This window comes from Acartia tonsa, chromosome 6 (genome assembly GCF_053477335.1).
Source record: "Acartia tonsa isolate MP-2025a chromosome 6, ASM5347733v1, whole genome shotgun sequence".
NCBI classification, from domain to species: domain Eukaryota; kingdom Metazoa; phylum Arthropoda; class Copepoda; order Calanoida; family Acartiidae; genus Acartia; species Acartia tonsa.
Genome location: NC_137265.1, coordinates 268,242 through 282,074, shown reverse-complemented (window position 1 = coordinate 282,074; position 13,833 = coordinate 268,242). Strand labels below are relative to the sequence as shown.

The 13,833-nt window shown below is 33.6% G+C and overlaps 1 protein-coding gene and 1 long non-coding RNA gene across 3 annotated transcripts in view; both read left to right on the top strand.

The window, feature by feature from the left end:
- LOC145321490 (uncharacterized) overlaps nt 1-13,833 on the top strand; it is a 47,658-nt gene that overhangs the window by 17,685 nt on the left and 16,140 nt on the right. The window lies entirely within an intron of this gene.
- LOC145323208 (uncharacterized) lies at nt 9,952-11,727 on the top strand. The gene is made up of 3 exons (XM_080165659.1): nt 9,952-10,962; nt 11,089-11,228; nt 11,347-11,727. The coding sequence occupies exons 1-3, from the start codon at nt 10,692-10,694 to the stop codon at nt 11,638-11,640; spliced, it is 705 nt and encodes a 234-aa protein (XP_080021785.1). The 5' UTR covers nt 9,952-10,691; the 3' UTR covers nt 11,641-11,727.

Genomic DNA, 13,833 nt, shown 5'->3' with positions numbered 1-13,833 from the left:
ATTCCTGTGAATATTTAGTTAGATTCCACATAAATAACTTGACATATATATGCTATAATAATAAAACTATGAAAAATAATTTTCTTATTTTTATTTAATTTAATTTGTAATTGCGATGCTGCTCTATAATTTGAATTATAATTGAAGAAGTAAGCTCTGTTTGTCTGTAGCTAAGGATCTCGCTAACCACTGAACCTATATGGTTCTCCTTTACAGTACAGCTTCGTATAGGTCTTTAGATGGTTTTAGGCTAGAGAGACGTTTGATATAGTTATTTGATATAGTTAAAGTTTAGTTAGGTCGTTAATTAATATATGTTTACGAAATACTTATGTTTCTGCCGTGATTATTTGTGTACTTATTTTAACTTTGAAGACATAAATTTAAAATTATCAATAGCTATAGTATTAACTTTAACAAACAAAAACATTTAAAGTGCCACTAGAGGCCTCTAGGGGCGTAGCCGCTAGTAAACTTATAAAGAAGTAAGCTCTGTTTGTCTGTAGCTAAGGATCTCGCTAACCACTGAACCTATATGGTTCTCCTTTACAGTACAGCTTCGTATAGGTCCTTAGATGGTTTTAGGCTATTTTTCTGCTTTTTCATATCCCTTTGAATATAGAGCCTCTAAATGCTAGGGGCGCAGCCGTTTGTATCCAAGGAAGAGAGACGTTTGATATAGTTATTTGATATACTTAGGTAGGTTAGGTAAGCGTTCCACGTATTTAAAATTATCAATAGCTATTTCTTGCATCGTTAACGAATAAAAGCTAACTATCTCGGACGAAAAATCAACATGTTTAAAATGGACGTACGGACATTCTGGTAATGATTATAGAGTTGCTACGCTTTCTAAATCGGACGGACCGACCATAAGAATGAATAAAAAAGTGTATTATTTCGAGTTTCTTATCACATTTATTTTTACAATATCACGAATATGAATATGAAATGAATGAAATACAAAATGAAAATGAAACAATGAAATTGAAAAACGAAAAAAAAACAGACAGACAGACAGACAGACAGACATATTTACATTTAGAAATATAAAGTAGATTTGCTACTAAAAAATGAAAATGAAACAATGAAATTGAAAAAAAAATTAAATGAAAATGAAAAAATTTAAACTAAAGAAAAGTTTCACGAAATGCATTTGAACTTAATTTAGTGAACCGCATATTTTATCCTGGTTAAATGGGTAAACTACATTTATATGGCATATATTTGAAATGAATTCAATTTTCTACCACGTAGTTTTTAAAATATCAAGACCTGAAAATTGTCTTTTTTGTGATATATGCAATTTAAAAAGACGATTTTCAAGTCTTGACATTTTAAAAACTATGTGGTAGAAAATTGAAATTTTTTCAAATATATGCCATATAAATGCGGTTCACTAAATTAAGTTTAAATGCATTTCGTGAAACTACCCCTTTAAAAAATCTGCAAATTTACGAAAATTAATTAACAATAAAATCAATAATAATATATATTACAAAATTAACAATAATCAATTTGAATTCTATTATGAAATAATATTACAAAATTATAAATATTAATTTAAATAGAATTCAAATTGATTATTGTTGATATTGACTGTGGCGTGCGCACCTATTGTTAAATTGAAAATAGCCGGTACGACACGCTCACGACGAGGTTCTTGCTGTGGGGGGGGCTGTTGGGGGGGCTGTTGGGGGGGGGTTTGGAATGGGGTCTGGTTGTTGGGGGGGGGGCTGTTGAGGGGGGTCTGGCTGTTGTTGAGGGGGGGGCGGGGGCTGTGGTTCTTGATGGGGAGCCGGAGCAACACCAACATTGTTGTTGTTCCCCATCTGCTGGACAACCTGTTGAGCATGACCTTAATAAATTAAATCAAAATTAAAATTAAAATCTCTCAGGAGGGTGGTCGATAGATCGATGTACATCCCCAGTGATTTTCCCTTCTGTAGATTACAATTAGTTCCATAAAAGCCAAAAAAAATACATTTTAATTAAAGAGCCAAAAAAAATACATTTTAATTAAAGATCCAGCTTAGATTTTTTGACGCATTTTTTTGGAGCTTCTCTTTTATGCATGTTTTCATCCTTGTTTTATAATAATCATGTAAGCAATTCTGTATGATATTTACTATTAATTTAAATGGTTAATTTTTCAAAATCATAAAATATCTCAACGCAATCAGATTAAATTCATTCCAAAAGGTGAATTTATTATTTCAAAGTAAGGTTACTGGACAAACGCAGGAGTCCCAATTATATATAATACCTTGTCCTCTTGGAACATTACGGCGTCCATGGCCTCGACGATGCCCATCAGGCTGGGGTTCAACAGGAACAGCGGCAGCCACACCTTAATGAATTAAATCTTATTTATTATTTCAAAGTAAGGGGACTGGACAAACGCAGGAGTCCCAAACGTCGGAGTGGACAAACGCAGGAGTGTTAAATTAAAATATTAATTTTAAGTATTTCTGTACAGGTTAGGTTAGGTTAATATGTACAAGATATATAAGACTTGGAATAGGTAATAATAAAAATATGATTATATATAATATAATACCTTGTCCTCTTGGTTGAACAACCCGATCATCTCGTCCATGGCCATCATCAACAGCAACAGGAGGAACAGCTGCCACACCTTAATAAATTAAATCTTATTTATTATTTCAAAGTCCCAAACGTCGGAGTGGACAAACGCAGGAGTCCCAAACGTCGGAGTGGACAAGCGCAGGAGTCCCAAACGTCGGAGTGGACAAACGCAGGAGTGTTAAAGTATTACAACAGCCACACCTTAATGAATTAAATCTTATACACTAAATAAATTTATTAACTTAGTCCTATAGTTTATACAAACGGACAGTTTAACTTTAAAAAAGTTTAAACTTTACAGTAATATAATTAAACTAAAGAGTAGCTATACTTAAAACAACGATGACAACATCCATAAAAGCGAAGCACTGAAACGGTAGGACAAACGGACATTAACACTTGTATAGTGTCTGAAGTGAATAATTTAAATATAAAGTATAAGAGTCGAAGCAAAATTGTAAGTAAATTTATTGGAAAACTGCTTCATACAGGATAACCGATAATGTTTATGGTTATACTTACATTTCTAGGACTTAATTATAGAGTTGCTTGCTTCGCTTATAATATTATTCTTTGTTGTCCAAGGAATCAATATACCAAAAACCAGATCAAACGGATAATTAGATCACATAAAATTTTGTTGTTATAAAAGTAGAAAAATCAACATGTTTAAAAGGGATTTACGGACATTCTGGTAATGATTATAGAGTTGCTTCGCTTTCTAAATCGTACGTAACTACATCATGCAAAGTTTGAAATCGATAGGACAATTCTAACATGCCTAAAATTAACAAATAAAAGCTAACTATCTCGGACGAAAAATCAACATGTTTAAAATGGACGTACGGACATTCTGGTAATGATTATAGAGTTGCTACGCTTTCTAAATCGGACGGACCGACCATAATTATAGAAAAGCTTCGCTTTTAAAAAGGTAAATTAAAAGGTAAAAAGGAGAACCCGATCGGTTCATCGGTTAGCGAGATCCTTTAGTATAAAGATTATTTATTCATTATATTACACTTGGAATAACTAAAAATAAATAGAATTCAATATATATTATACCTGGGTCAAGTCGTTGACGTCGTTCAAGTATTCGCAGGCTCCTTCGTTTCGTGCTGGGTCTAGATTTCATTATTCGGATATTTATACTGAAATAAATTATTAAGGTAATAAATAATAATAATTAGTATTTTTCATAATGCAATGCAAATGCAGATATAATTCAATTTCAATTCAATTTCAAAACGTTCACAATATAAGTATAAAAACACTGCAAAATCAAATATTAAAAAATAATTAACTTTATAAGTTTATTTTATATATGCGTATATAAAAAATAATTACGCATTTAAAAGAAAGAGAAAGGCGTTCAAAAGGTAGAGAAAGCCATTAAAATAAAGGGGTTGTATGCAAAAATGTAATTTCATCATTACCTTCCGATAAGCCGCTGAAATTTATTTTGCCTTTTCTCGGCAGTTTTCGGCGGTTGCGCCGCCGTTTCTTCTCCCCTTAGTATCCAAGTAACTTGAAGTTGGCTGGCCCATCTCTCGTTCGTCGCCAACCTACAATTTAACTTTAAATTACAAATTTGTAAAATGTAAAATGTAAATTATCTTTATAAACCAACCTAATGCCGTAAAATCAATCTTCGAATAAACCAACCTAATGCCGTAAAATCAATCTTCGATATTTATTATTTAGAAAATGTTAAGATTTTTAATTTGTTAATACTAATAGTCTAATAGCATGAAAAAATTTTATCTTTACATACCCTTTAAAATAAGTGGCATCCGCATTTAGAGCCTAGAGGTCAATATCATCAAACATATATGGGTGGGGGAAGGGTTTTACATGTAAGTAACACCTTTATAGTCCCCCCCCCCCCAAAAAAAAGGGAAGGGCAATGGGCTGTTTATTTTACACTAGTCTCCCCCCCCTCCCCTATTTAAGAAGGGTTGCTATATGAAAAGAAAGGGTTGAAGATTTTGAATATAACCCCCCCCCCAAAAAAAAAATACAAAGAATAATCCCTTTATTTATTTAAATTTTCCTTTATAAAAATTTTCCATAATATATATATGACATTATTATAACCCCCCCCCCTGGGTGACGGGAGAGTTTTTTTTTAACTTTTAAGAAAGGTTTATATATATGACACCTTTATAAATTATAACCTTATATTATAATGGCCCATAAATTGATGTACACTCCCAATGATGATGCACAAAATTACCCCTTTTGTAAATAACAGTTAATAGTTGAAACGTTTTTACACTCAACTTAATGAAGCAACCAAGTCCCAAAATTCCCCAAGTCCCCAAAATTGTTGAGCAAACCAAAAAGAAAACGTTGGTATAAAACTTTGTTTTTAAAAGATATGAAATGATACAGATATTCATCATATCATTATCATCAATCTATTCTATAATTGGCCAAAAAGCCTTCATAAAGTGACAGCAAGCTGACAATAAAGATGAAAATCCTTGAATGTTATGTAACTTCCAATATGTAACTATGAAGCAATTTTGTTTGTCTACATTACCGAATACTTTTTTAATTCTATTCATCTCAAATGTAACTTTTCTTAAAAATAGGTTTCTAAAACTTGAAATATAATTTTTAACTTTTCTTACCAATGAATGATGAAACTTAAGTATAAATTGAAAAACAATTTGAAATATTCAGCCTCTAACGGCTAATTTATTTACTAAAATTTCATCGTATTAAATCCAAATTAAATCTTGTTGGTTCCCCCCCCCCCCCTCCTCCTAACCATTACGTTATGATGGGTGGAGAAAAAAAGATTACATATAATTATATTCAAATAAGAAGTGTTGAAAAAGGGGGGTGGGGCAGGTTTCAAATAATCTTTAATCTTTTAATCTTTAATCTTTTACGGAGGGTAAATTAAGTGTTAAATTACCCCTTCTGCAGATTAAGCATCAAATCCTCCCCCCTCCTCAAGGGGAAATTACTTAGTCTTACATGTCATATAAATATTTTCCAACACATCCCATGATTTCCCTCGTAGTAATTGGATACGGATTATACCCCCCCCCCCCCCACACTTTCTTTTATGTGTGTTTATTTTATCCCTTACTATTCCAAAAAATAAAATTATGGGTGGAGTTACTGTTAAGTTGTTAACCCTTTTCTTCCCCCAATCATCCAATGTAAGCGGTAACCTGGCCATTTTCACCACCTTAGGCTTAAAGTCATAAAGTCATAATTAATATTAATCTTTTTATTTTAGTTTTAGTTCAGTTACAACATCGTTAGAGAATGGCTGAGCCTGACTCTAATAAAGTTATAGGTGACGATGATGACAACATGTCCGATGTTTCGGATGTTATTAATATTGACAGTGAGGTTGTCCAAGCTATGCCTGACTCTTCAGTTACGCGTAGTTTGCGTGAACGTAAGACTAAGATCGACGATGCAAGCATATCCGATTTTTTGGATGAGGTTGAACTTGATATGTTGGAGGAAAAGGAGGGTTTGGGGTCCCCCAAAAAAAAAATAACCCCCATTGATAACATTAGGTAATAATAATATTTTCATTTTATATTTAATAATGTTATAAAAAAACTAAAAGGGGTAGTTTCACGAAGTGCATCTACCCATGCTAAAAAAATTATAGAAATGGGATTTTTACAGTAACTTTTTATTTATTAAGCTCAAATGCATTTCGTGAAACTACCCCTTATAAAATTAGTGGGTTTCGTCGTATTTTTACTTTTTATTTACTATTAAGCTCAAATGCATACCCCTAATAAAATTATAATAAATGGGATTATGAAAAGTAGTGGGTTCCTTTGTATTTTTACAGTAACTTTTTATCTTAGGGTAGGTAAATGTTATTTATTTATTTAATTTTCAGTTGCACTCCAGGGTCGGAAATGTTGGAGGAAAAGGAGGGGTTGGGGACCCCCACAAAAAAAATAACCCCCATTGATAGCATTAGGTAATAATAATATTTTCATTTTATATTTATACCCTAATACCATTAGGTAATAATAATATTTTCATTTTATATTTATACCCCTAATAAAATTATAATAAAGGGGATTATGAAAAGTAGTGGGTTCCTTTGTATTTTTACAGTAACTTTTTATCTTAGGGTAGGTAAATGTTAAAAAAATATCCTTACTTACTTTTGGTCAGGTTAGGTTGGGTCGCATTGAGTAATCCATCCTCCGGGGCGAATTCCTTCCATGTTCAGCAACTCTCGGTGCTCTACACACCAAGAGAGGCCATTTTTTTTTAGAATATAATCCCAAATTTGGTAAATTTGGTGGGTTCTAAAAAGAACCAGAGAAAATTGAAATGCTTTATTTATTTATTTATTTAATTTCAGTTGCACTCCAGTGGCGTCAAAAATAGCTGATCCACAACGGAAGCGCATAATAACAAAGTTGTGTTCACCTCCAAGGGTCAAGAAAAGAAGAAAAGAGTCTTCTCCCCAATCGAGGTAAAAAAAACAAGTAGCCAAATAATTTTTTTTTTTTATTTTGTCCAGAGGGCAAGGGAAAAATAATATTAATTAATAATTAAAATAATAGGCTATTTTTTTAAGGTCAAAACCTGCAAGCCCAGAACCTGAAAAAACGACTTCACCCCCCAAACCTTCTCCCCAATCGAGGTAAAAAAAACAAGTAGCCAAATAATTTTTATATTTTGTCCAGAGGGCAAGGGAAAAATAATATTAATTAATAATTAAAATAATAGGCTATTTTTTTAAGGTCAAAACCTGCAAGCCCAGAACCTGAAAAACCAACTTCACCCCCCAAACCTTCTCCCCAATCGAGGTAAAAAAAACAAGTAGCCATATAATTTTTATATTTTGTCCAGAGGGCAAGGGAAAAATAATATTAATTAATAATTAAAATAATAGGCTATTTTTTTAAGGTCAAAACCTGCAAGCCCAGAACCTGAAAAACCAACTTCACCCCCCAAACCTTCTCCCCAATCGAGGTAAAAAAAACAAGTAGCCAAATAATTTTTATATTTTGTCCAGAGGGCAAGGGAAAAATAATATTAATTAATTAATTAATTATTTTAAGGTCAAAACCAGCAAGCCCACAACCAGCTTCACAAACAACACCAGATACATCACCAATGCGCCCACTCAACGTAACGCCGCCGCCGTCTCCATCACCTACAAGTACAACAGCCACACCTAAAGCCGCAGCCACACCTACAACACCAGCTGGAGACACACCTTCTTCAGCACAGTCATCCCCAGCTGGAGAAAAGCCAAAAGGGAGAGGTGGCCGTAAAGCAGGATCCAAGAATAAACCCAAGATGAACAGTGACAGTTCGGAACATATGTTCATCAAAGGTAAGCTTAAATTAGTATAATTAATATCAATAACATAGGTAGTAACATTAAAAATTTAATTGACAGGATGTCTATTTGTCTGTACTTAAATAAAATACATTATATTATATTTATAATTAATAACCATACAATCTCAACCGTAAATACATAAATTTCTAGAATACTAGTTTGTTTTACTTTACCTATATATTAAATTAACTGTTCTATTGATTACCTAGACTGCATGGGTACAGTACAAGGTGACACACACTCGCTCTATGACCGCCTTGATGGGAAGAGGATAACATATAGTAATGGTGATAAGGTACAAACATAAATACTAAAAATAATAATAAAATGTAGAGGGGGGGGGGGGGGGCAAAAGTGACACTTTTTGAAACCAAAACTAAAAGTCAAGAAAGGAACACAACTAAAAAAAGAGTTACAGGTGTGAGATTATTAAATAAAATGTTTAATAAAATTAAAATTACTTCAGGTTTATGTCTACTTGGTTAAAGTGCTTGAAGATCATGCTTACATGATCCCCAACTACCCTGGAAAGGGTAAGCATAAGACCCCGTGGGGGCGGGGGTGCAAATACTGTCACTTCAATACCTGGGATGGCACATACCACGTGAAAGAATACCCCACAGATCCAAAAGCAAGAGAGAAATTTATACTGCAAGAAACTAACCTTCTTAGGTAATAATATTAAGTTGACATAAAATAACATGATGTATTAACGCAACGTGCCGGAGCCGTATAATTTTGATGCGGCTCCGGCTCCGGGGAGCCGTATTTGGAAATACGGCTCCCGGCTCCGGCTCCAGCTCCGGCTCCGGCTCCGGCTCCTACCTTAAAATTAATATATCAATTTTTTTTCATTATTGAATTTGATAAAATAAGATAAATAATATAAAATATTTTGCTTTTATTTGATTAAAGCTATATAAAAGTAGAAGGATGTGTGTCTATTTGTTAAGTAACAATAGTTTTTCAGTTTATTATATGGAAATAGACCGTTGCCAAATTATAATATTACTTTAAAAAATCATTTTTACCTAGTCCGGAGCCGGAGCCGTTTTTAACAAAAAATACGGCTCCGGATCCGGCTCCACAAAAAATGTTGCTGCTCCCGGCTCCCGGCTCCGGCTCCAGAACACTGGTATTAAGTATTCATAAACATTGATTAAAAATATATACTGACGGACAAGGTGAATTATAGAGTAGCTTTGCTAAAAAAAATAATATTAATTGCTTACCTGTTTAGGAGGTTTCGCCATCACTGGATCAATGACCACAGAGATGTTTACCGAGAGTATAGGAAGGGAGTGAACCTGGCCAGCTTTCAGAGGAAGTTTCAACAGGCCCAGGCAGATGCTGAAGTTATCCATGAAGTCAAAATATACACCACTGCCCTAGAAGTGCTGCGCCACATAACAGGAAAACTGGTTAATAATGAAAGTTTCCTTCGCTTTAAGGTAAATGTATGTTTAATATTTTTGATCATATTTGCTGTTATCTAATGTCTCATACCTATATTTTTTTAAACAAAATGAATTGAAAATGATTGCTAAAATCGAAATATATCTTCATGTCAGTTAGAATAGTGTATTTTTTAAAAATAGGTTGAAAAACATACTAACTTTAAAAAATTCGCTTTAAGGATAAGGATGCCAATGCCTTTGACCATCTCATCGCCAAGCAGGTCGGTTTACTTGAGAAAGGCAAGAAGCAGGATGCACCCACCAGCAAACAGCTTCATAACTGGCTGCAGGGGCAGCACAAGTATTACATGGAATCCTTCAAGAAGATTTTAGAAAATAAAGGTATTAATAACTATTAACTATTAAGTATTATAATTTATAAACTAAAACATTACTAAATAATTTCAAAATCTGAAAGAAATAACAAATAATTAATTTAAATTATCTTTACTTCCGCGGGTGTGTACATTGCCGAAATCGAAGGAAAGGTGCACACCTGCGGAAAAAATGTTAATATTTAATTATTTTAAATAACAAATAATTATAATCAATATTATCTTTGTTTCCGCAGGTTTGCACCTTTCCTTCGACTTCGGCAATGTTCACCACACCGACTTCATTGCAGGTAACCTAAATAAAATAAATAAACTATTATTATTTATTAATGCAATTACAACTGCAGCAGCTACATAACCTGAATTAAATAAAGTAAAGTAAACTATTATGAATAATATAAAAGAATTACTAATTTTTCAGTAACTGCAAACTATACCGATGCAGAAGGTCCCAAAGAATTGTTGCTCGCCTGTGAACAGGTATAAGTTTAAAATTAATTCTTAGAAATTTAGAATGACCACAAATACCTAAATGATAATTTGATTAATTACTTATGTTTAGATGCCTAAACCCGATGCTTCCGGCCGCAGCATCTACGAATATTTCGAACAACTGTTGAAAAGGTTTGGGCTTGAGCATTATCAACTTCTCAGCTCCACATCCGACTCGGCTGCCAACTGTGTAAAGGTAATGAAAAATTATAAATTATAATTATAAAATCATAACTATTTAATAGTTTTTTCTCGCATCGTATTTTAAATGGCTTTCCGCGGATGTAAAATGTACAATTGTAAGATAAAACCAGTTTTTTTAGATGAATATTTGAATGAATACGAGAATTAATATTCTAAAACAATACCATTAGAAAGTAAATCATTAATTTATTTTTCATTCTTTAGTCCGTCAAGATACTCAATGAAGAGCACGGGAAAACCCCCACAGAGTATACAAGTTACATGAACCATGAGGATGAAGATGAGGAAGTCAGTGATGATGATGATGATAGTGATAAGGAAGACACACCTGAGGCTGATAGTGAAGATGAAATCCCGTTGGATATGGTTATAGAAGATTTAGATGAGGTTGAGGATGGTGTTGTAGAAGCCGAAGGTGAGGGTCAGGATGGAGGTGAAGAAACCCTGGCAGGAACAAGACAAGGCGATGGCGGCATATCAAGTGCGATTTTCTACAGGTCCATCGCCATCAAAGATCCACAACAAAGAGAGGGTAAGTAAAGTTAAATTAAATTCATTCCCAAAAAATTCAATGAATTACATTTAATGATTTACAGGGGTAGTTTCACGAAATACATTTAACTAAATTATATTAATTTATTAAATTATTTCTTTTCAGCAATCACAAATTTCGGGAAACTAATGGAAGAGAACATCCAGAAAACAATGATATGTGATGAGCAAAAATGTGGACTAATAGTGGGAGGCGTTTGCCTCAACCACCAAGTGGAGTTGGCGTTGAAGCAGGCTGCCAAAGTTGTAAGTAAATTAATTAAATGATTAATAGAACCAACTAAATAACTTATACAGTAACTTAAAAAGTTAAATAATAAATTATACAAAAACGTGAAAATTAACAAATATTATATTTTTTTAGAAAGGGAAGGGGTACAACAGAACCATAATTAACCTGGCAAAGCTGGTCAGTAAAATTATGAATAACAAGAAGCTGCGTCGCATTTTGGTAGAGAGTGGACAACGTATGCTTACCAGATACGTGGAAACGAGATGGAGCTCCAGAATGAACATGATAAAGCGGTTCTTAGAGTTGTTTGACAACAAACAACTACTTCAGAAGGTGAAAAAATCCGTGCAGGATCAGAAAGGTAAACCCAAAAAAGTTAATTATAATTTAAACAACAATTTAAAACTAACAAAATTACCAACTTAAATTTCTCTCTGTCCCTTAATTAAACAAAAGAGAAAGGTAACAAATAGAAGTTTATTAAAATTTAAACTAAATAAATTATTTCTTCTCTCGTTCCCTTAATTAAAAATTAGAACTGTATATATCAATAGAATTAATTTTTATTTTAGTCAACAAGAAGTTTGACAATCTGTGGCCAACACCTGACCAGGTTCTTGCCCTCAGAGAAGTCCTGCAAGTGTTGGAGTGTGTGGATACCATGCTGACAATTCCCGCACAAGCCCATGAGGCCACAATCATCCAGATGTTCACCATGCTGGATACGGTGTTCTTTACCCTACGGACAAGTATGCCTAGCAACTTATTCGCTAGACGTGTATTCAAGTTCCTTCACCTGAGAGTTAACAAGATTGTCCGTACTAATGCAGGCTGGCAAGTCTGTCTCTACCTACACCCCCTGTCACGCAGTCATTTGGAAATGATTGCGAGTGGCACACAAAGCTTTACGGTGACACAGGATGAAGCAAAAACAATCTTACAACAAGCACCCAAAAATTGTAGGTTGTTGGGTGAACGGCTACACCGAATCTCACTGAGAGCCAACCTAAGTCCTGAAGAAAAGGCAGATGAAGAGGCCGACCTGCGTAGTGCTAATGCGGATGCCGACAATGAGGATTCCGAAGCTGACGAGTATGAATCTCCAGAAACTGCACCTCCCACAGGTAAAGATATACAATATTAATTAAAATAGATAATAATAATAACATTAGTTAAATAATTCAATTATCATTTTTATTAATTATATTTATGTATTACAGGCATGATGACACCCATCCAAAAGATGTTATGGAACAAACAACAAGAGTTCAAAGAAATTCAGGCTCAAGCAGCAGCCAAGAAGAAAAAGAAAGAACAACGTGACAAACAGAAGGATCCCCTGGACGTCATGAAGAAACACCTGAAAGCTGGGCTGAAGGATTGGAATAATATAGAAGAATCCAAGTTGCATGCCTTGACATACGGTTACCAACGTGAAGTCGCTAAGATAAAGGAGGAAATTGCGAAAGTCAAAAAATCTAAGTCCAAGGATTTCGATGTTGAAGAACGCCAGAAACTGTACAAACAAGGAGCAATGACCGCAAGCCACAGGATGCTTACTGCCAGGTATGAACATGTTACAGAGCAGATATGTTATCCACCTGGACTTGTCAGTTTGATGACCAACTTCAACAACTTACCTGTTTCTAATGCGAGGTGTGAGAGAATTTTCTCACACCTCAAATTAGTTTACTCATCGAGGCGCTATAACCTAGAGAAAGACACCATCCACGCCATCATGTTCTTGAAGATGAACAAGCTAGTCCCCAAGAAGTCCCAAGCATTTTGGGATAGACAGGTAAAAGTTACCAAGAAGACAGCAACCAAGGAACTGGAAAAGTGAAATAATTTTTGTAAATATGTTTATCATATTAATTATGTTGGAAAGAAATAAAGTAGAAGTAAAAGTAAAACAAATAATTTAATGAAATAATTTTGTGTATTTTAAATATCTGTATCATTACCATTATAAAATAAATGTTGTAATAAAACCCAAAAAACTGTTTATTGATATATTTATTTTTTTTGCAGTATTGTTATTTAATTTAACAAGGATGAATAATCAATAAGTAGCGAAGCCAAAAACATTACTCAAATCATACTTGTCTTGTGTCTTTATGCGTGGATGGTCTCTTGCTCGAGGTTCTAGAGTAAATAAGTTGGACATCAAATGAAAGTAAATACTAAATATCCAAAAATAAATTTGAATTTCAATTAAAGGGTGATGGAAAAAAATAAAAATGCGTACTTGCCGCTTCGCTTATATTATTGTACATTCAAACATCAGTAAACCAAAAATCAGACCAATCGGATAATTAGGTCACATAAAAATTTGTTGTTAAAATGTAAAAAAAATACGGACATTAATGTCAGAACTGAATTATCAGAATGTGAATATATAAGAGTCAAAGCAAAATTGTAAGTAAATTTGTTTAAAAACAGCTTGATAATCAGGTTTAATATGAGCGTACATTTAAAAACGAGTTTCAACGCAAAAAAACGCGGAGCCGAATCTAGAAATACGGCTGCGGATGTGTGTATATTTGGTAACATATGGTTTTTAAGTTTAATTTAAGGAAATAGACCGTTAAATCATATTATTACTGTAAAAACTCACTT